Source organism: Hypanus sabinus, chromosome 1 (genome assembly GCF_030144855.1).
Source record: "Hypanus sabinus isolate sHypSab1 chromosome 1, sHypSab1.hap1, whole genome shotgun sequence".
NCBI lineage: Eukaryota > Metazoa > Chordata > Chondrichthyes > Myliobatiformes > Dasyatidae > Hypanus > Hypanus sabinus.
In genome coordinates, this window is record NC_082706.1 from 37,847,025 (window position 1) to 37,870,033 (window position 23,009).

A 23,009-nucleotide genomic window follows, 5' to 3' on the forward strand; every position below is an offset into this window, starting at 1 on the left:
CCTTGAGAGGCCCAGTCAAAGGCCTGACCTTAACCTGATCAAACATCTCTGGCAAGACATGAAGGTTGCTGTCCACTGCCACTCCCTGTCTAACCTGGCACAGGCTTGAGCAATTTTCCAAGGAGGAATGGGCAAATATTGCTTCATCATGTTGTTCAAAGCTAATAGAGACTTATCCAAAAAGACTTCTGCCTGTAATAGCTGTACCGGCTGTTAGCATAGTGGTATCAGTGCCGGACTTCAGAGTGAAGGCGTTCCATCCGTGCTGGGTTGATCGTCAAGCCAGCAACTTAGCCTTGCAAAAATAAGAAAGCCTGCTAAAAAAAAACAGCGTCACGACGACTCCACTTGGAGTTAAGGGCTTTCTTCTTTCTTCTGTAATAGCTGCAAGAGGTGTTTCAACTAAGCCCTGAACAAAGGGGGATGAACACTTCTGAACTGCTGACATCTCAGTTTTTGAATTTTTAGTTTTACATATTCTACAATTTTCCCTATTTTTGGCCTCTACTGTGAAAACAAGGAGAGTGTGATTCACAAATAAAAATTCTCAGTTAAATTGATCAAAATCCCTGGTTGTAATACTCATTTATGAGAGCAAAAGGTTGGGGGCTGAATATTTTTCCGAGGCACTGTATATTGAATTGGCTTATCAGTTACGGGTATTGACTGCTTGGAGTTTCTGTTGACATTTAATGTCTCCATTGTGAACAGCGATTGATCTTGCAATGGTCTCTGTAGAAAGGGAAGCTGTGCACACTGCTACGGTCATTTTCACCCTTTGCAGTGAGCAATGTTGGCTCCAGTGGTCTCATTCAACCGTCTCTCGAGACTACAAATGCCTCAGGGTATCCTTGCTTCGACATTGTCTTTAACCTTGTCTTACCACAACTTCCAGAGAGGAGTAACAATGGAGGGTAGTGAGGGAGGGTGTTAATTGAGAGAGGGCTGTGTGGGTTACTGAGGGAAGTGGGGTTACTGAGGGACATGGGCTGTACTGGGTGAGAAGGTTAATGGGGAGACAGTGAGGGGGAGGATGTGGGGTATGTTGGTGCGAGGTGTAGGCGAAGGGTTGGCAAGGATGTGGAAGGGTGGGGGCACTCTGGATACTAGCTGCATTCTCACCATTGTTTACCCCCCTGCCCTCCTCTCCCTTACCCTTGCTTCCATCACCCTGACCCCTGTTCCTACCCTTCTTCCCGTCTCCCCCCCTGTGTCCTGTCTTTCCCCTGCCTCCTCCCCTCACCTCCCATTCTCTTGTCCGCCACCCCCACCCCCTGCACCCCTGCTCCCACTTCGCGATGATCAGGAGGAGGTGGGACACTGGGCTGGACAGCCAGAGAAGGAGGCCCGTCTGCTGCAGAGGAACAGTGGGGACAGGCTCTTCCCACTGCTCGAACGTGGCAATAAGTACACCATCCGACTGGAGGGCTCACTCAACAGCTCCGGCAATGGCCAGACCAGCGAGATGACCCTCATCTGGGAGCGATCCAAAGCCGTGGGGACCACAGTAAGTTCGGGATAGCCCCTCCACTTTACACGTGTCTGCCCCTCCCTTGGATGACATAAGACATAGGAACAAAATAGACCATTCAGTCCATGAGTCCACATTTCCTCATGGTTGGACACAGCAGCTAAAACATCAAACCCCAGGCACCCCCCCCCCCAACCTCTCCCTTGCCCAAAAAAAGTAACATATCGCCCACCCGCCAATTGGCAACAAGACAGAAAACACAGAAAGGCTGAAGGAGACAAGTGTAAACCACAGTCCACATGGATTATCATATGCCTTGGAATTTCTATAACATTCTTCATCAGCATCAAAGAGAGTAACAGCTTGAATTCAATCCTTCCATGGGGCCATCATCTGCCAAGAAGCGGCCTCCCGTGGGGAGTGACCTCCGGCCTGACATGGGCTCCCGTGGGGAGTGACCTCCGGCCTGAAATGGGCTCTCGTGGGGAGTGACCACTGGCCTGAGATGGGCTCCTTTTGGGAGTGACCTTGGCCCGCCATGGCTTCCCGTGGACAACGATTGACATAGCCATTTATGCCAATTAATTCCACAGATTCACCACCATTTGGCTAAATCAATTCCTCCTCGTCTCTGTTCTGTAGAATCAGAATAAGGTTTATTATCACCAGCATCTGTTGTGAAACTTGTTAACTTAGCAGCAGCAGTTCAATGCAATACATAATATAGAATAAATGAATTACAGTATATGCATATTGAATTGATTAAAAATCATTCAAAAACAAATAATACATTATAAAAAAGTGAGAAGTGTCCAAAGCTTCAACGTCCATTTAGGAATTGGATGGCAGGGGGAAGAAGCTGTTCCTGAATCGCTGAGTGTGTGCCTTCAGGCTTCTGTACCTCCTTCCTGATGGTAGCAGTGAGAAAAAGGCATGCCCTGGGTGCTGGGAGTCCTTAATAATGGACACTGCCTTTCTGAGACACTGATCCTTTAAGATGTCCTGTACACTTTGGAAGCGAGTACCCAAAATGAGGCGAGTAAATTTATGACCCTCTGTAGCCTCTTTCGGTCCTGTGCATTAACCACCCACCACCCCCCCCCCCACCCCGCCCCAAACCAGACAGTGGTGCAGCTTGTCAGAATGCTCTCTACAGCAGGTCTATGGAAGGTTTTGAGTGTTTTTGTTGACAGACCAAAATCTCTTCAAACTCCTCATGAAGTATAGTCGCTGTCTTACTTTCTTTGTAGCTGCATCAATATTGTTGGGCCAAGGTTAGATCCTCAGAGATCTTGACACCAGGAACTTGAAACTTCTGATCCCTCCATGAGGGTTGGTATGTGTTCCTTCATCTTCCCCTTCCTGAAGTCCTCAATCAGCTCTTTTGTCTTACTGTTGTTGCTGTGACACCACTACACTAGTTGGTATATCTTACTCCATTACGCTCTCTCATCTCCATCTGAGATTCTTCCAGCAATGGTTGTATCATCAGCAAATTTATATATGGTATTTGAGTTATGCCTAGCCACACAGTCATGGGTTGAGAGAGAGTGGAGCAGCGGGCTAAACCCACACCCCTGAGGTGCAACAGTGTTGATCGTCAGCGAGGAGGAGATATTATCACCAATCTGCACAGATAGTGGTCTTCCAGTTAGGAAGTCAAGGATTCAATTGCAGAGGGGTGTACAGAGGACCAGATTCTGCAACTTCTTGTTCAGGATTGTGGGAATGTCGGTGTTAAATGCTGAGCTATAGTCGATGAACAGCATCCTGACATAGGTGTTTATATTGAAAGGAATGCTTTTCATGGACTGTCCCACTATTTCAATGCTTCACTAGTTCCATTTAATATCAGAGAATGTATACAGTATACAACCTGATATTCTTGCTATTCACAAACATCCACAAAGACAGAACAGAACCCCAAAGAGTGAATGACAGGAAAACGTTACAGCCCCAAAGCCTTTTCTCTCTCTTATCATGCACAAGCAGCAGTAAAGCATAATCCTCCCCTCATCCCCCACTTATTTCAGCAGAAATCATCAGCACCCATCACCGACCAAGCAAGCAGTAGTGAAGCCCCCAGAAAGAGACCAAAACTAATTGTTTACACAGTAATTGGACGTGCCACAGGCTCTCTATCCCCCTAACAAAGGACAGCCAGGTGCACCTCTTTTCCACAGCGAGAAGGGAGACCAACAAAATCAAACAATTTGCAGTGTTGCAGTCTGCCAAGTTGTTTTTGTTCTGAGTTCTCTAACTCGAGAATCAGCAGCAAACTCTCCCCCGTCGTTGAGAGAGAGAGTGATCGCACAAGTATAGAGGCCTCCGACAGCCAATTCGCTGTTCATGATGTTGTTTCTTCTGCGACGCCTCAATCGGTGACACCAGCATGGAATCGGTTCGTCCACATGGCCTTTCCCGGAAGATTCAAGTCATCCAGGCCACATCCATAGTCAGTGAGCCCCAGGAGTGAGAATCATTGCTGTGAAGAACCATGGTTCGAGTGTGCTGTAGATCACGGACTACAGTAGCACCCCATCCACCTTGAAAAGGGAAGAAATAAAACTGTTTTGCAGATGAACTTGAAGAAGCCACCCACAGGTGACATCTTGGCTCTGCCCCAGTTTGAAAAATCTCCACATCCATTTTATCTAGGCCTTTCAGTAATTTCAATAAGATACCCCCTCATCAGTGAGTACAAGCCCAAAGCCATCAAACACTCCTCGTACGTTACACCTTTAATTTCTGGAATGATTCTCCTGAACCTCTGGACCCTCTTCAATGCCAACACCTCCTTTCTTAGCTACAGGGACAAAACTGTTCACAATACTCTGTATGTGGTCTTCTTTTATATTCTAGTCCTCTTGAAGTGAGTGCTAACATTACATTTGCCTTCCTTACAACTGGCTTCAACTGCAAGTTAGCTTTTAGAGAATTGTACGAGGACTCCCAAGTCCCTTTGCACCTCTGATTTCTGAATTTGCTCCCTGTTTAGAAAATACTCTACACCTTTATTCCTTCTGCCGAAGTGCATGGCAGAATCTTACCTGCCATTTTTTTGCCCTTTCTCTTAATCTACCCAAGTCCTTCTAAGCATCCCTGCTTCATCTGTACTACTTGCCCTTCCACCTGTCTTGGTATTGCCTGCAACTTGGCCCATTAATTCTACCGTCCAGGGCACTAACATATAATGTGAAAAGGAACAGCCCCAGAACTGACCCCTGCAAGACACCATTACTCACTGGCAGTCAACCTGATAGGGCCCTCTGTATTCCCACTCTTTGCCTGCTGTCAGTCAGCCAATCTATCCCGGTATCTTCATTGCAACTCCATGGGCACTGATCTTGTTCAGCAGCTGCATTGGTAACATTTTGTTTAAGGACTTCTGAAAATCCTAATAAACAATTATACAGTATGATGACTTGCCTTTATCTATCCTTATTATTTCCTCAAAGAATTCCAACCAATTTGCCTGGCAAGATACCCCTTTAAGGAAGCCATGCTGATTCCGGCCTATTTTATCATGCACCTTCAAGTATCCTGAGACCTCATACTTGGTTACGGATTCTTAACGTCTTGCCAACCACTGAAGTCAGGCTAACTAGCCCATAACTCCTTGTCTTTTACCTTCCTCCCTTCTTAGAGTGGAGTGACATTTGAGATTTTTCCAGTCCTTTGAAACCCACGATTCTTGCAGTGCTTCCAAAGTCTCTTCGGCTGCCTGTTTCAGAAACCTGGGGTTTAGTCCATCAGAAACTTGTTCAATTTCAGACCTTCAGCTTCCCATGCACCTTCTCCTTAGTAATAGCGACTGCACTCTCTTCTGTCCCACGTCACTCAAACTTTGCTGTTGTCTCCCACAGTGAAGACTGATGCCAAGTTCTTGGCACTGGGTTTGTCCACCATTCGTTTGTTCCCCGTTGCTATCTCTCCGTGGTCATTTTCCAGTGGCCCGTCATCAACACTTACTAGCCCTGTGCTAATTTGCACCTAGCTCGGGTAGCACTCTAGAGGTTATTACCAGTTTGGTTTTGTGTTTTAGTTTAGCCCTAGCTGTTCAAATTCCTTCAGCAAAACTTCTTTCCTTGTTCTTGTTACTTTGTTGGTACCCAGATAGTCCACAACCGCCGATTCTTTCCTCTGCCACTCCACATTCCTCTGCAGGTCACATGAAAAGTCACGAATATGGTCACTAGGCAGACACTGCAGCCACTTGACACTTGCGAGAGAGAATTGTATCTATTTCCCAGACTATACTATCCCTAATTACATCTATAATTCCCTTCTTCCCTCCTGCTCCCTCAGCCATGGTCCTTGGTCCAGTTGCTTATCCATCCTGCAGCTCCCACTCACATCCTCACGAGGAGCAACTCGGGCAAATTCAAGGACTGAGTCTGCTCCAGCACCAGCTCTTGAAACCCCCTACGTGCCTCACTTGCAGCCCATGGCCACAGAAAAGTATTTAATCTAATGGCTGCGACTGCCTCTTGAAACTATGTGTCCAGGTGACTCTCCCCCTCCCTAATTCATCGCAGTGTTTGAAGCTCAGCTTTCAGGGCATCAACTTTGAGCCTGAGTTCCTCGAGCAGCCACCATTTGCTGCAGATGTGGTCACCAGGAAATATGATGGGGTCCACCAGCTCCCACATCAGCACCTGATCCTTCATCCCTAATTTATTTAATTAGTGGTAATTTGGTATCTTGCGGTGCGTGGCCAAGTGGTTAATGCATTGGACTAGCGATCTGAAGGTCGTTAGTTTGAGCCCCAGCCAAGGCAGCGTGCTGTGTCCTTGAGCAAGGCACTTAACCACACATTGCTTCAGTCTACCCAGATGAAAATAGGTACCAGCAAAATGCTGGGGGTTAACCTTGCAATAGACGGGTGTCCTATCCGGGGGGTTTTGTGGGGGGGGGGGGGAGAGTCACGTACTCTCAGTCGCTTCACGCCACGGAAACTGGCATAAGCACTGGCCTGATGAATCTGTAAGGCTCATGGCAGACTTTAACTTTGACTTAACTTGCTCTTGCACAGATCTTGCTTTTGCAATTCCAAAATCTTGTCTCCCCTTCCCGGTGTGTCTCCCCAGGGTGCTGTCTCCCCTGGGTGCTGTCTCCCCTTCCCGGTTTGTTTCCTGGGGTGTTGTCTCCCCTTCCCGATGTGTCTCCCCAGGGTGCCGTCTCCCTCTGTTGGGGAGCAGCTTCCTGGATAAGGTTGGAAGCACTGCCTGCGTGGGAGTTCCCTTTACATGCATGCACACATGTGCGCTCACACACACAGAGTGTTTGTCTTTGCAGGAGATCTCCTTCCATTTCCTGGAGCCATTCCGGTCTGACAGCTGTGACTCCTACCCTTCGTGCCTGGCCTGCCTGTCAGACCAGGGCTGCGGCTGGTGCCCAGCCTCCCACACCTGCCATCAGCGCACGTCGGGCATGGACAGTCAGTGCGGGCGTGACTTGCAGCTGGTGCTGGAGCCAGGGGACTGCCCGCTCTGTGGGGAGCACACGGACTGTCACACATGTTGTGTGGTGAGTAACCACTGCTTTCTCTAGCATAAGACACACGTGTAGTGCAATGTGCGTGTGTATGTGTCTTCTGGTTTGTCCAGCAAGGGACTATAATATGTAGTGAGTGCGTGGCCTTCCGGGCACACAGATGTCCATATATGATGTGCATGTGCGTCCCATGTTGAACATATGGACTGTCATGCGTGCAGTGAGGTCGGTGCAAGGCCCAAAGGGAGCGCGTTGAGTGATATGTGTGGCTTGGTTCATTTACGATCCATGGGGAGCACACGCAACTGTCCGTGTGTAATCCGGTGAGTTGTTGAATGCACAATGCTGTCAGCCACACAGTGCAGTGAGCATGGGACCATGGGAAACACACCAAGCTGTCGTAAACAAGAGATTCTGCAGATGCTGGAAACCTTGAGCAACACACAAAATGCTGGAGGAACTCGTGCAACAGCTATGGAGGGTAGTAAACACGTGATATTTCGAGCCGAGACTCTTCCTCAGGACTGGCAAGGATGTGGACAGAAACCAGAATAAGAAGATGCTGTAGTGGAAGTAGAAACTGACCGGTGAGACCAGGTAAAAAGGAAGATGTAGGAGGTGATATGTGGAAGAAATAAAGGGCTGAAGAAGAAGAAATCTAATAAGAGAGGATGGTGGACCATGGGAAGAAGGGAGGAAGGAGGGACACCAGAGGGAGGTGATGGGTTAGTGAAGAGAACTTGTAGCTACTGAGGAATGAAAAAAGAGATGGAGAGGCGTGAGAAATCACCGGAACTTCAAGAAACCGATGTTCAGGCCATCAAGTTGGAGGCTACCCAAGACTGTGATGTTTTGCTCCTAACCTGAGTTTAGCCTCGTCATGGTAGTAGAGGAGGCTGTGGACTGACACATCAGTGTGGCACTGGGAAGTCAAATAGAAATGGGTGGCCACCAGGAGATCCTGCCTTTTGTGGTGGAGAGAGTAAAGACCATAAGATATAGGAGCAGAAGTACGCCATTTGGCCCATTGAGTTTGCTCCGCCATTTCATCATGATTGATCCATTTCCCTCTCAGCCCCAATCTCCTGCCTTCTTCCCATATCCCTACATGCCCTGAGCTAATTTAAGCCTCCGCTTAAATATACCCAATGACTTGGCCTCCACAGCCGCCTGTGGCAATGAATTCCATAGATTCACCACCCTCTGGCTAAAGGAGTTCCCCCTCATCTCCATTCTAAAAGGACGCCTCTCTATACTGAGGCTGTGTCATCTGGTCTTGGACTCCCCCACCACAGGAAGCAATCTCTCCATATCCACTCAATCAAGGCCTTTCACCATTCGATAGGATTCAGTGAGGTCACCCCTCACACTTCTGAATTCCAGTGAGTAGAGGCCCAGAGCCATCAAGCACTCTTCATATGACGAGCCTTTCAACCCTGGAATCATTTTTGTGAACCTCCTTTGATCCCTCTCCATTGTCATCACATCTTCTCTAAGTTAAGGGGCCTAAAATTGCTAACAATACTCCAAGTGAGGCCTCACCAGTGCCTTATTAAGCCTCAAAATTACATCTTTGCTTTTATATTCTAGTCCTCTTTAAATAATTGCAAACATTGCATTTACCTTCCTCACCACTGACTCAATCTGCAAATTAACCTTTAGGGAACCCTGTACAAGGACTTCCAATTCCCTTTGTACCTCAGGTCTATGGACTTTCTCTCCATTTAGAAAACAGTCTGCCCTTTTATTTCTTCTACCAAAATGTATGACCACACACTTGTATTCCATCTGCTACTTCTTTGCCCATTCTCCTTATCTATCCAAGTCCTCTACTTCCTCCAATCTACCTGCCCCTCCACCTATCTTCGGATCATCCACAAACTTTGCAACAAAGCCATCAATTCTGTCATCTAAGTCATTGGCATGCATTGTAAAAAGAAGCAGTACCGACACCAACACCTGTGGAGCACCACTGGTCACCAACAGCCAGCCAGAAAAGGCTCACTTTGATCCCACTCTTTGCCTCCTGCCAATGAGCCAGTGCTTTATCTATGTTAGTATCTTTCCTGTAATACAAAGGACTCTTAACTTTAAGCACCCTCATGTGTGGCACCTTGTCAAAGGCCTTCTGAAAATCCAAGTACACAACATCAACTGATTCCCCTTTTTCTATCCTGTTTGTTATTTATTTAAAGAATTCCAACAGATTTGTCAGCCAAGATTTTCACTTGAGGAAACTTGCTGCCTACAACCTATTTTATCATGTGGCTCCAAGTACCTTGAAATCGCATCCTTAACAATCAACTCCAATGTCTTCCCAACCACTGAGGTCAGACTAACTTTCCTTTCTTCTGCCTCTTTCCATTCTTGAAGAGTGGAGTGACATTTCCAATTTCCTATTTCTCGGAACCATTCCATGATCTAGTGATTCTTGAAAGATCATTACTAATTCCTCCACAATCTCTTCAGCCACCACTTTCAGAACCCTGGGGTGTACACCATCTGGTCCAGGTGACTTCTCTACCTTCAGACCTTTCAGCTTTCCAAGCACGCTCCCTTTTGTAATGACAACTTCTGCCCCCTGGCACTCTCAAACTCCCTGCTTACTGCTAATGTTCTCCACAGTGAAGCCTGATGCAAAATACTGGTTCAGTTCATCTCCCTTTTCTTTATCGTCCATTGCTACCTCTCCGGCATCGTTTTCCAGCGGTCCGATATCCACTTTTGCCTCTCTTTTATACTTTGTATATCTGAAGAAACTTTTGGTATCCTCATTAATATTATTGGCTAGCTTGCTTTCATATTTTATCTTTTCTTTAATAATCTTTTTATTAGTTGGTTTTTTAAAGCTCCCAGTCCTCTAACTTCCCACTAATTTTTGCTCTATTATATCTCCTCTCTTTGGCTTTTGTGTTGGCTTTGACTTTTCTTGTTAGCCACGGTTGTGTCATCTTGCCTTTTTCTTCTTTGGAATGTATATATCCCATCCCTTCCAAATTGCTCCCAGAAAATCCAGCCATTGCTGCTCTGCCTTCATTCTTGCCACTGTTCTTTTCCAATTAATCTCGGGCAATCCCTGTCCTGCCTTTTTTCCACTGTAATACTGATACATCTGACTTTAGCTCCTCTTCCTCAATTTGCAAGGTGAATTCGATCATATTATGATCTCTTGCTCCTAAGGCTTCTTTTACCTTAAGCTCCCTAACAATTCCAGTTCATTGCATAACACCCAATTGGGAATAGCTGATCCCCTAGTGGGCTCAATGATGGCTGCTCTATAAAAGCCATCTCGTAGGCATTCTAGAAATTCCCCCTCTTGGGATTCATTACCAACCTGATATTCCCAATCTCCCTGCATATTGAAATTCCCCCATGACTGTTGTAACATTGCTCTTTTGACGTGCATTTTGTATTGCCCGTTGTGATTTGTAAACCACATCCTCACTACTGTTTGGGTATCTATATACAACTCCCATCAGGGTCTTTTTACCCTTGCAGTTCCTTACTTCGACACACAATGATTCAACACTTTCTGATCCTTTGTCACCTCTTTCTAATGATTTGATTTAATTATTTATCGACAGAACCACGCCACCCCCTCTGCCTACCTGCCTGTCCTTCCAATACAATGTATATCCTTGAACGTTAACCTCCCAGCTATAATCTTTCAGCCATAATTCAGTGATGTCCATGTCATACATGCCAACCTGTAACTGTGATACAATTTCATCTACCTTATTCCATATACTGTGCACATTTGAATATAACACCTTCAGTCCTGTATTCAATCTTTTCAATTTTGTCTGTCTTTTTACATTGTAACTCAAGCTGTTGACTGCAGTTTTGCCCTATTCTCAGCCTCTCCTTTCTAGGAGTCTCACTACATGCTGCCTCTGTTTGTAAACCATTCTTAGCACTGTCACTCTGGTTCCCATCTCCCTGCCAAAGTAGTTTAAACCCTCCCAACCAACTCTAGCAAAACTGTTCACAAGCATATTGGACCCCTTGGGTTTAGGTGTAGCCTGTCTCTTTTCTACAGGTTGTACCTTCCCAATGATCCATGAATCTGAACCCCTGCCCCTGCACCATTTCCTCAGCTGTGCGTTCACCTGCTAAATCCTCCTGTTGTTACCCTCACTGGTGCGTGGCTCAGGCAACAATCTAGGCATTAGACTAAAGTTCCTCAACAAAGCAGTCCTCCGCCGATGTGGAGGTGGCATCAGAAGCACTGGTTAGGACAGTCAGGCGTGCGGTGAGTGTGCGGCCGTGTGACCGCGGATCCAGCCTGACCACTTTCTGAACCCCTGCAGGACCCGTACTGCGAGTGGCACTCCAGCAGCAACAGGAAGGGGGACTTCCAATGTAGCCGCCGGGGTCGATCCCCCACCGGAATCCGGACTCCTGCCCTCTGCCCCACACCCTGCCACCTGTGAGTAGGGGAGGGCAGCCTGGGGCAGGGCCGTGGGCAGTGGGGGTGGGGACATTTGACTCTATCTCCTGGTACATCCCCCTGTTTGTGCTCCTTCTGTTCAACCCGGTCCTTTTATCAACCCATTCCCTGGGTCTGCCCCTCAACTATTTCCCCTCATCAGTCGGTCCCCGATCTGGTCTGTCCCCCATCGCTCCCAACCACACCCCCCCCCTTCAAGTCTGTACCCAGACCCGATTCCATGGTTTGTTCTCCAGGTCTGTTTCCAAACAATCTGTTCCCCGATCCACTCCGTCCCCTAACCCGTTCTCCTGGTCTGTTCCCCAATCTATTTCCCCCACTGTTCCCTGTCTAGTCCCTGTCACTGATCAACTCGCCCCATCCTCCCCTGTCATTTGGAGGCGAGAGGAGGGCTTTCCTGGATGCCTTGCGGCCTGTGGCCTAGCGTGCTAGTGACTCCGCGGTTTGTGTCAACAGGCGATCGTCGTGTCAGGACTGCCTGAGCAACTCCAGCCAGTGTGCCTGGTGTCAATCCACTCGAACCTGCTTCCTCTTTGCCGCCTACCTGGCCAAGTACCCGTCTGGGGAGTGCCGGGACTGGTATGACAGGTAATGTCTGACTGTGGTAGGCTCTGACCCAGAATGAACCCATCCCTTCGCTGTCCTCTCTCCATGCCCCTGAACCCTGACCTCACTCTTGCATGAACCAATCCCTGCCTTCTGACCTCTGTCATAACCTTGATCTCTCACCAACACGGACCCATCACTGTTTCTCTCTGTGACCCTCACCCTGCACCAACCAGTCACTGACCTCTGACCTCCTTCTGTGACCCTGCTAACCTCCTAGGTCAGGAGTGCACTGCAGGGTTCAGCTCCCTAGTGCATGCTGGTCAAATTACCACAGACCCAGGTTGAGTTGCTACCACAGTAGCAGAGGCTGTAATGTTCGAGATAATCTCCAGTCTTCAGGGTTGCACAATTGCTACCTCTGTGGGGAATTTGCACTTTCTCCCTGACTCCCACGTCCCAATGACATGCCAGGGTGCCTGGGTTAATTACATGTTGTAAGCTGCTGCTGCTGTGCGATGGGTAGGAACTCGGGGAGAGAGAATGAGAACGTGCGAGGGAGGGGATTCCAGGGTTCTCGGGACAGCAGGACTGGTGGGAGTAACTGGGAGGAGGAATGAAACAACAGCTGGAGGAGCTCAGCAAGTCGAGCTGCATCTGCAGAGGCAGAACAACAGTCGAGGCTTCAGGTGGAGACACTGCCTCGGGACTAAAAGATAAAGAGACAAGTGGGAGGGCGAGGTAGAGATACAGCTGAACTCCCTCTAACTTTTGTCTGCTGCATTCAGTGCTCCCGATGTGGCCTCCAGTATGTTGCTGACACCAGGCAGGCACCAGCCAGTTACATTGCAGGGTCCCTTTGCCCCCATCACAATGGCCATCTGTGGCCCTGACCTCTCACCGCTGACCCTCTTCCGGCTCCACGTTAGATCAAATCCCCTTCACTGATCTGTCTGTCTTTGGCCTTCTCGACTGCCACCCAGAAGCCAAGCACAAGCCAGGGGACAGCACCTCATATTCTCTTTGGATGGCCTACATCCCAATTGAATTCTCCAATTTCAGGGAGCTCGCTCCCCCTATATCTCTGCCCTCTCCTCTCACTCCATCGAGGCCCCCACCCCCCACTTTGTTCCCCCTTCTTCACCTGGTTCCACTTGGCCTCACTTTTCCCTCGTACCTCATTCCACAGTTGTGAAATTTGTTGTCTTGAGGCAATAGTACACCGCTAAACACAAAAAGATGACTAAAATGTACAATAAAAAATAAAATATCTGTGGTCTTGTCGAAAGGTGGTTTTCAGCAGTACCACAGGCACATAGTGTTAGATAAGCAGCATTCACAGGGAAAACATGGACATAAATTTTATAAATTTTACTAAAAAGAGAACACAATCAGAGCTAACAAACACACCAAAGTACTGACAGATGTTTGGGAAGGGCGGCAGAGGAGTGGGTCACAGAAGGGAGGGAGCTGGCTCAGCTCGGGGCAGGAGACCCATGTTAAACCCCTGCTCCCTGTCCTGCCCGCAGCATTCACTCGGTGAAGCAGTGTACGGACTGCTCCCACTTCTCCACCTGCAAAACCTGTCTCCAGAACTTCGAGTGCGGCTGGTGCGGGAATTCTGACAATCCCACCGTCGGCAGGTAGTTCCCGCTGGGCTCCGTGGAGGGAGGGTGGGGCAGTGCTCTGAGAGGAGGTGGGAGGAGAGAGATGCAGGGGGAGAGTGGTAGTTTATGGGATGATAAGAGGGGAGAAGGGTCTGAGGTCGTGGGAGGGGAAAGGGTTGTCTGTGGAGAGGTGGAAGGGGAGTGGGTGGTCCGAGGGGTGGTGGAAGGGAAGAGGGTGGTCTATGGGGAAGGGGGAGGGGAGAGGGTGGTCTGAGGGGATGTGGGAGGGGTGAGGGTGGTCTGAGGGGAGGTGGAGGGGAGAGGGTGGTCTATGAGGATGAGAGGGGGAGAGGGTGGTCTTGGGGAGGTGGGGGGGAGAGGGTGTCATTGGGGACATAGGAGAGGGGTAGGGGGTGGTGAGTGTCTGATGTCTGGGGGATGTCTGCCTCTGGTGTCTAATGTCTGTCTGGTTTCTAGGTGTCTCCCCGGCGACTTCCGCAGCCTCTCAGTCTTTGCCAACTGCTCGGTGGCCCTGCAGGGTGTTTCAGGCTTGTCGGGGAGTGAGCCGGCAGACTGGTCCTACAGTGTCTGCCCGGATATCGACGAGTGCCGTCTCCATCTGGACAACTGCCACCAGTTTGCCATCTGTAGCAACACCTTCCATTCCTTCCAGTGTCACTGCACACAGGGCTACGCCGGCGACGGGAGCTCCTACTGTAACAGGACGTGAGTCTGGGGGGGCTTCCTACTGTGACAGGACGTGAGTCTGGGGGGGGGCTTCCTACTGTAACAGGACGTGAGTCTGGGGGGATGGGGTGGGGGGGGCTTCCTACTGTAACAGGACGTGAGTCTGGGGGGGCTTCCTACTGTGACAGGACGTGAGTCTGGGGGGGCTTCCTACTGTAACAGGACGTGAGTCTGGGGGGGATGGGGTGGGGGGGCTCCTACTGTAACAGGACGTGAGTCTGGGGGGGATGGGGTGGGGGGGCTCCTACTGTAACAGGACGTGAGTCTGGGGGGGATGGGGTGGGGGGGCTCCTACTGTAACAGGACGTGAGTCTGGGGGGGCGGGGTGGGGGGGCTTCCTACTGTAACAGGACGTGTCTGGGGGGGGGGAATGGGGTGGGGGGGCTTCCTACTGTAACAGGACGTGAGTCTGGGGGGGAATGGGGTGGGGGGGCTTCCTACTGTAACAGGACGTGAGTCTGGGGGGATGGGGTGGGGGGGGCTTCCTACTGTAACAGGACGTGAGTCTGGGGGGATGGGGTGGGGGGGGGCTTCCTACTGTAACAGGACGTGAGTCTGGGGGGGATGGGGTGGGGGGGGCTTCCTACTGTAACAGGACGTGAGTCTGGAGGGGAATGGGGTGGGGGGGCTTCCTACTGTAACAGGACGTGAGTCTGGGGGGGATGGGGTGGGGGGGCTTCCTACTGTAACAGGACGTGAGTCTGGGGGGGATGGGGTGGGGGGGCTTCCTACTGTAACAGGACGTGAGTCTGGGGGGGATGGGGTGGGGGGGCTTCCTACTGTAATAGGACGTGAGTCTGGGGGAGGAGTTGAGTGGACGGTGTAACGGATGGGTGTGGCGAGGAATGAAAATCAGTGTCTGTGTAGACGGGTTTGGAGGGTTTAAGGAGCAGTGTAGGGGACAGGGAGGGGATGATGGGTGTGGTGAGCGGGGCTGGTGAAAGATCCGCGGTTTGGGAGATGGGGAAGGGTGTCATGGTGATAGGTGGGGTGAAGAAGGTCAGAGCAGGGTCAGTGTCTGATGCTACTGGGTAGGGAATGAGGAGGGGAGACCCCACTGCAAGACCTCTGCAGAATAAGGGGTGGGTTGTGAAGGTGGATTCACCACCACTACCCCCTGCCCTCGACCGAGCAGAGAGCTGGGGAATATGTAGGAACTGGTGTAGGGCTAATGAACCGTAAGATGGCCTACGTTCCTAGCCCTGAGGTCTGCTGTACCTGGGAATTGTCGATCTGAAGCAGTGTCCACGTCCACTATCACGCATCGACACCAGTCCACTTCCCAGCTTTCTGTATTCATACAACGTGGAGCGGTACAGCACAGGGAAAAGTCATTCAGCCCACCAGGATTTACTCAGCAAATTGGTTATTACATTCCTGACTTGTCCATCCTCCTTGCACAACGTCCACATCTTTCCATCCCTGTGGAAAGAGCCTCCCGAACTCCTCTATCTAAGCTGTCTCCGCCATCTGTAAGGGATGGGGCTTTCACAGGCTGAGCCCCAGAGGGTTCTGCAGCTGCTGGACATCTTGAGCAACACACACACACAAAATCCTGGAGGAACTCAGCAGGTCGGGCAACATCTATGGAGGGAAGTAAGCTGTTGACATTTCAGCCTGAGACCTTGTCCTGATAAGGGGTCTCGGCTCACAACGTTGTCTGTTTATTGCCTTCTGTGGATTCTGCCTGACTTGCTGCGTTTTTCCAGCATTTTGTGTGTGAGGCAGCATTTACTTGTTCCTTCCTAATTGCACATGAGAAGGTGGTGATAGGCTGCCATCTTAAACTACTTCAGTCCATAAAGTGCGGACATACCCACAGATGTTGTTAGGGAGAGAGATGTTGTCGTCTGCAGATTTGTCAAACCAGTTAACCACATTGTTATCCAATTCGTTGATGTACATGACAAACAACAATGGACCCAGCACCAATCCCTGCAGCCATCTACTACCACTCTCTGGCTTCTCAAACAAAGACAATGTCTAATCCAATTTACAGTCTCATCTTGAACGCTGAGCAAGTGGATCTTCTTCAGCATCCTGCCATGTGAGACCATGTCATATGCCTTGTTCATGTAGGCAACATCTTCACTGCCTTGCCTTCATCAACTTTCCTGTTAACTTCACAATGACCTGAGTTATGACACATTTTCCAGTTTGGGTGCCTGCAGCACTGCTTCGATCTTGTCTTGTGACTTATGTAAGCCGTACTTGTCAATGACACATCCAGAATATGAGCAATATGAGATTTCGTTCTTGAGCAACTCACAGTTCTCTCTTTGCACGCAGACCACACTCACTCAGCCTAGTGAGCAGTTTGCCGAGGTTCTGGAGGTGCTCTTCATCATTTTTGCCAGTCACGATAATGTCATCAGGGTAACATTGCATTTGGTCCATTGTTCCTTACTAAATTGGTGGAGCCGAAGCGACACCAAAGATGAGACAATTATACTGGAGCAGTCCCTTGTGAGTGTTGATTGTGAGGAAATTCCTTCATGACTCTTCAATCTCCATTTGCAGATAGGCTTGTGATAAGTCAATCTTTGAAAACTTCTCCCCACCTGTCAAAGATGCAAAACTGTCTTCTATTCGTGGCAGGGGATACTGGACCAGTTTGACATTAACCTTGAAATCCCCACCTATGCGAATGGCTTCAGCCTTCCCTCTGTTGATCACCAGGACAATGGGTGTGGTCCAGTCATTCCACTCAACCTTGAAGAGAATTCCAGGAGCCTCCAAACTCTGCAGTTCAGCATCCACTTTAGAACATAGTGCATAAGGCACTGGATGGTCTTTATGGAGTCTTGGTGTTGCTGTTTCATCCAGTTCAACTCTGGCCTTCATGCCTTTGAGTTTACTGATGCCCTTCTCAGACACCACTTCATGAGCACTAAGCAGCTGTGCCCGTCTCTCCCGTTTGCTCCCAAATGTTCCCATTTGGGCTTCTGTTGATGCAACGCTGAGAACTTTGTTCGTGTGCCAGTCTAGTTGGATTTTTCTCAACCACTCACATTTGAAAGAACACTTTACAATGCACAAAGCTCTAACTGCTGTGTTTGGCCTCCATACACCACCTTCACATTCAGTCTTCACCTGTATCACTCACTGAGGTCTTCTCTAATGGTATCTTAGAAAACAGTCTGTTGCAGTCAGCCTCTGGATTTATAGACAGAGCTGACATGGTATCCAGCTCCATTTTCAGTTTTACACCAGACTGATCCACACAAAATGCTGGAGGAACTCAGCAGGCCAGGCAGCATCTATGGAAAAGGGTACAGTCAATGTTTTGGGCTGACACCCTTCAGCAGGTCTGGCTGATGGGTCTTGGCCCGAAACGACGTCTGTAGTGTCCTGCTGAAGGATATTGGCCCGAAATGTCAACTGTACACTTTTCCTGTCCTGCTGAGTTCCTCTGTCATTTTGTGTGTCTTACTTGGATTTCCAGCATCTGAAGATTTTCTCTTGTTTCTATTGTGGTCTAGATGATTTTGTGATCTATACTGTTCTAGGCATGATGTTTCACCTTAGTCAGACTCTGTGTTGTCTGATTCTGTTTTACATTCGGTAACTTTATGCATTTGCTTAGTTTTGTGTTTGAGTATTTCACTCGCTTGTGCTTTTTGTTTGTCTTGCACACTGTCTCCATGTGACCTTGTCTGTGACACTCTCTGCAGACTTTTCCTTTGAACCATCGTGGAGGATTTGCAAATGACTGTTGGTTCAAGGAAAAAGTCAGCAGAAAGATTTTTGGCTTTTTGTACCATTCAGGGAAATTTTGTGCATTTCACATTCTACCAACCTTTTCTGTACTTCTTCATCCTCTATTGCAATGGTCAATGCCCGTTCTAAGGTTAGGTCTTTTTCTGCCAGTAGCCTCGTTTGAGTGCTTTAACTATGCATGCCGCGTGCAAGCCTGTCCCTTAATACAGGTTTCCCCTGCTATCTGAAGGTACAGCGTTCCTGTGAAACTGTTTGTAAGCCAAAATGTCGTAAAGCGAAGAAGCAATTACCATTAATTTATATGGGAAAATTTTTTGGGCTTTCCCAGACCCAAAAAATGACTTACCAAATCATACCAAATCATGCATAAAACCTAAAATAACACCAACATATAGTAAAAGCAAGAATGATAAGATAAATATACAGCCTATATAATGTAGAAATATTGTATGTACAGTGTAGTTTCACTTCTCAAAATCGGGAGGACAGCAAGCCAAAATTGATTTGGAGAAAAAAAATAGGCATGTACACGCTTACGCATGTACACGCATGTGCACACGACTGCCCGCACAAGGCTTCACAGTCATGGTAGTCTTTCTCGGGCTAAACACACGTATAAAGTGGGCGTCTTTATTTTAAAAGCTAAAATCCTCTTTGGTTAGCGAAAACAGGTACTAATGTAGGTCTTTCGTAACAGCGAGCTGTCGTAAAGCAAGCGTTCGAAAAATGGGGGACTCCTGTACATCATAAAGACCATCTCTAAAGTCACAGTACTGAGAAAGTTTGCGCAGTTCTACAGTGTATTCAGGAAGGCTTTCATCTTTTGAGTGTTTCTCTTTGTAAAATCTTAATCTCTCAGCTATTGCCAGTGGTTTAAGGCTCAAGTGATTTTGTAGAATTGTAACATTTTCATCGAACGTCTTGCTTTGTAGGGGTTGCATAAGAGACTATACGATCTTGGGCCCATTAAACAAAGTGCCGGGGTTTTCTACTGCTCCTTCATGTTGTTCACGTTGCAATGCAATTCAGCCCTCTCAATGTACAACTCCTAGTCTTCATTAGCACTATCAAATTCGTCAACTTCTTCGACTGAAGCAGTCGCCGTGTTATTTTTGCTTTAAATCCAGCGTGTCTTTCACTGTTACTACACAGTGTACTCATGCCTTTGTTAGCGTCCGTGATGGCCTCTGTACTGTTTAACTCTCGCTGTTTCGTCCCATAACTGTCGGTGCAGCTCATGGTATTTCCTGGACAGTCAGGTTCGTAATTGTTACCAGTTCGTTGTGTCAACCTGAAATTATTAACCTGCTCAGTTGAGGAAAAACACCAGAGACACGAAATTACCTCTGAAACGGTTTTTATTCAGAGAGGAGTTTGCAGCCCCACGGACTTCGGGCGTAAGGTAGCCAACTCCCAATTTGTCGGTTTACAAAGGTCATACTTATACCCAAAAGCAGGGTACTGCATTCGCAAATATGGTTACCGATTCAAATTCATCAATTGATTGGCTATTGCATAGCTAAGCACACAAAATACTCGGAATAAGCATAGACGCAAGCGTAATACTCGGAATGGGTATGGACGCAAGCAAAACACTTGAAATAGGTAGATAGCTCAAAATACTTTGCCGAACACATTGTCTTGTGGTCTCAAGTTCCCTTGTCTTTGTAGTTGCCACATGCTGTCTGGCATCTTACCTTAGCTGCTTCCCCAATAATGTATCCTCTCCCTGACCCTGTCTACATATTTTGCTACACTTACCCCTCACCCACCCCTTCTACACGTACCCCTTACCCTCTTCACATTCTCAGTTGTGTCCGTGCCCAACTACATATCGATTGAATAAATGCATGCATGTGGGAGATATTCACACTGCAGCGAGAGGGAGAGAAAGCTATGCACATACGTAGACAATGTAGACACAGATTGCATAGTACTGGGGGGTGGGGGTCATTGTTCTAAGAGAAATAGATCCATGCGTTACAGGAGTGTTCTAAGTTCAATGTTAATTTATTATCGAAGTACCTATATGTTACCATATGCTACCTTGAGATTCATTTTCTTGCAGGCCATTCACAGGAAAATCAAGCAGTACAGTAGAACTTTACAAACAAATATACATAAACAAAGACTGACAAACAACCAATGGGCAACAGGCTGGTCAAAACTGCCCAGTGCATCACCGGCACCAGCCGACCTGCCATAAGTGCAGAAATAGGGCCAGTAACATCATAAAGGTCCCCATCCACACTCGGAGCAACAAACTCACCAACAACAGTAGGGCTGCTGTTTCCCCAGCATTGCCACCCACCAAACCACCCCACCACACCCCCCCACACCATCCACCACTATTTTTTGCTATGATTTCCTGTAAATCATATGTCAATTTATGTACAGACACTCCTGTGGCTAACGAGACTTTATCGAGGTAGAAGCAAATTATGTATATTAGCTATCACAAAGACGTTTGTGTGTGTTGCTTTATATAAGCTATCGTGAGTGTTATATTTATTGTGTTTTTTATTATTGTTATGTTCTTTATCTTATTGTGGTTTTTTTTTGGTGCTGTATTGGATCCGGAGTAACAATTACTTCAATCTCCTTTACACTTGTGTACAGGAAATGACATAAAACAAACTTGAAGCTTGAACAGGAGATAAACAATGCAAATAAAAGCAATACTGAGAACATGAGTTGTAAGGAGTCCTTGAACGTGAATCTGTAGTTTGTGGAACCTGTTCAGAGTAGCGGTGATTGAAGTTATCGACGCTGGTTCAGGAGCTTGGTGGCTGTAGGGTATTAACTGTTCCTGGTTCCAAGGCTTTTGTTCTATTGACATGTCTGGTGTTTTTTTTTAATATCAGCGTGTACCGGTGAGCTGTGGTATCACCCACGCCTGCCTCTGCTTCCCCCCCACACCCCTCAGGTGCTACAATGAGTGTAGACATGGCCGGTGTAGCGGGCCCCCTGACTTCGCTTGTATCTGCGACCTGGGCTGGACTTCCAACAGCTCGTTGGTGAATCAGACTGGGGTGGAGTGCAACATCGACTGTGGCTGCAACTTCCACAGCGCCTGCCCCAAGGGCATTGGCGCCTGCAACCAGTGCCAAGGTAAGGGTGCTGGCTGCCTGCCAGTGAGTGGAAGGCTGCATGAATGGGGGGGAGAAGTGTTTGTAGTGGTAGGAAAGGAGCTGTGTCCAGGAGTCAATGAAAGGAGAGGTTATAATCAAAGAGTACTAGCACACAGAAACAGGCCCTTTGACCCATCTAGTCTATGCTATCCTGATCTTTTGTCTAGTCCTTCCCATTTAGGTACCTATCTGCATTTTCCTTTTACTTATTTATTGAGATAAGGTGCAAATGGCCTTCGAGTCGTGATCCCCAGCAACCCCCGATTTAACCCTAGCCTAATCATGGAATAATTTTACAATGACCAGTCAATCTTTGGACTGTGGGAGGAAACCAGAGCACCAGGAGAAGACCCACACAGACTCCTTATGCATGTCGTTGGGATTGAACTCTGAACTCTGAACACTCCAAGCTGTAATAGCATCGCGCAGCCCTAGCACTGAATGTTCCAATTGCTCTGCCTTTACCACTTCTGTTGCACGCTTTCAGTGCATCAGAATCAGGTTTATTATCAGTGACACATGGCGTGAAAAGTCACGACAGGCTGTGGTGAAAAGTGATATAAGTGAATAGTGCAGAAAATGAGCCACAAGGCCAGAAACACACTGCCCAGAAACCTAACGGCGGAAGTCCCACCCCCCCCCCCCCCCACCCTCCACCACCAACAGTAACAACAAGAAGTGGGCATAGTACCCCTTCAGTATTTTACCTGACCCTGCACGCATTCATTGAATGGCACAGTCAGAGTTTATTGTTATATACACACGTACGTGTACGCACAGGGGCAGTGGAAAACTTTATAGCATCTCTCTCTCTCACACACACACACACACACACGAGGAATCTGGGGGGGGCTTGTTCACTCAAAGGGAGGTGCGAGTTCTGAACAAGCTGCAGTTGGAACGGTAGGTATAGGTCCATTTGTAGCATTTCAGGGGAATCTTGATGGATATGTACTGTAGGTGGGAGGGGCTTGGAGGGATGAGGTCAGGGGGCAGGTAGATGGGACTAGACAGAAGATCGGGCCGCATGGTCTAGATGGGCTGAATGGCCTGGTTCTACATTGCAGAGGGATGTGGGCAAGTGGGCTAGCTGACGTGTGCACTTTGGTCAGCATGGGTGAGCTGAGCTCAAGGACCTGTGCCCGTGCATTATGTTGAATTATGAAGGGACCAGAAGTTGGTGCATTGGGGAAGTGTTTGGAAGCGAGGATGCGGGGGTGGATGGGTCTCTGTGACCAGAGGTGGGCAAGTGAAGGGAGCAAACGTGACTGACTGCCCCCCCCACTGTGATTTGCTTGCAGACTGGACGGAGGGTGAGCACTGCGAGTTGTGCCGGGCTGGGAGTTATGGGAACGCCAGCGGGCCAGAGGGCTGCCGGCAGTGTGCGTGTAACGGGCATGGGATCGATGCCTTGGGGCAGTGTGACAGGGCCACAGGGCACTGTTACTGCACCCACCACACCCAGGGAACCAACTGCCAGAGCTGTGCGCCCGGTTACTACGGAGATCCACGGTGAGAATCGGGTCACTAGCTGAATGGGGTATGTCCCCACCTGTCCCCTTCCTCACCCTGTGTTCTATCCGGGTCTCCTCCCTCCCTTCCTCATCCTGTGTCCCATCCTGGCCCCTTCCCCCCCTCACCCCGTGACCCATCCGGGCCCCCTCCTTCCCTCCCTCACCCTGTGTCCCATCCGGGTCCCCTCCCCCCCTCACCCCGTGACCCATCTGGGCCCCCTCCCTCCCTCCCTCACCCTGTGTCCCATCCGGGTCCCCTCCCTCCCTATCTCACCCCGTGACCCATCCGGGCCCCCTCCCCCCCTCACCCCGTGACCCATCCGGGTC

General features: G+C 48.7%; 1 protein-coding gene across 1 annotated transcript in view; it reads left to right on the plus strand.

The window, feature by feature from the left end:
- megf8 (multiple EGF-like-domains 8) overlaps positions 1–23,009 on the plus strand; it is a 123,234-nt gene that overhangs the window by 42,970 nt on the left and 57,255 nt on the right. Inside the window, exons 15-22 of the mRNA XM_059967940.1 lie at positions 1,307–1,507; positions 6,770–7,000; positions 11,278–11,396; positions 11,874–12,005; positions 13,493–13,606; positions 14,048–14,296; positions 20,964–21,148; positions 22,470–22,680. Of these exons, the coding sequence (XP_059823923.1) occupies positions 1,307–1,507; positions 6,770–7,000; positions 11,278–11,396; positions 11,874–12,005; positions 13,493–13,606; positions 14,048–14,296; positions 20,964–21,148; positions 22,470–22,680 (1,442 nt within the window). The remainder of the gene's footprint in view (positions 1–1,306; positions 1,508–6,769; positions 7,001–11,277; positions 11,397–11,873; positions 12,006–13,492; positions 13,607–14,047; positions 14,297–20,963; positions 21,149–22,469; positions 22,681–23,009) is intronic.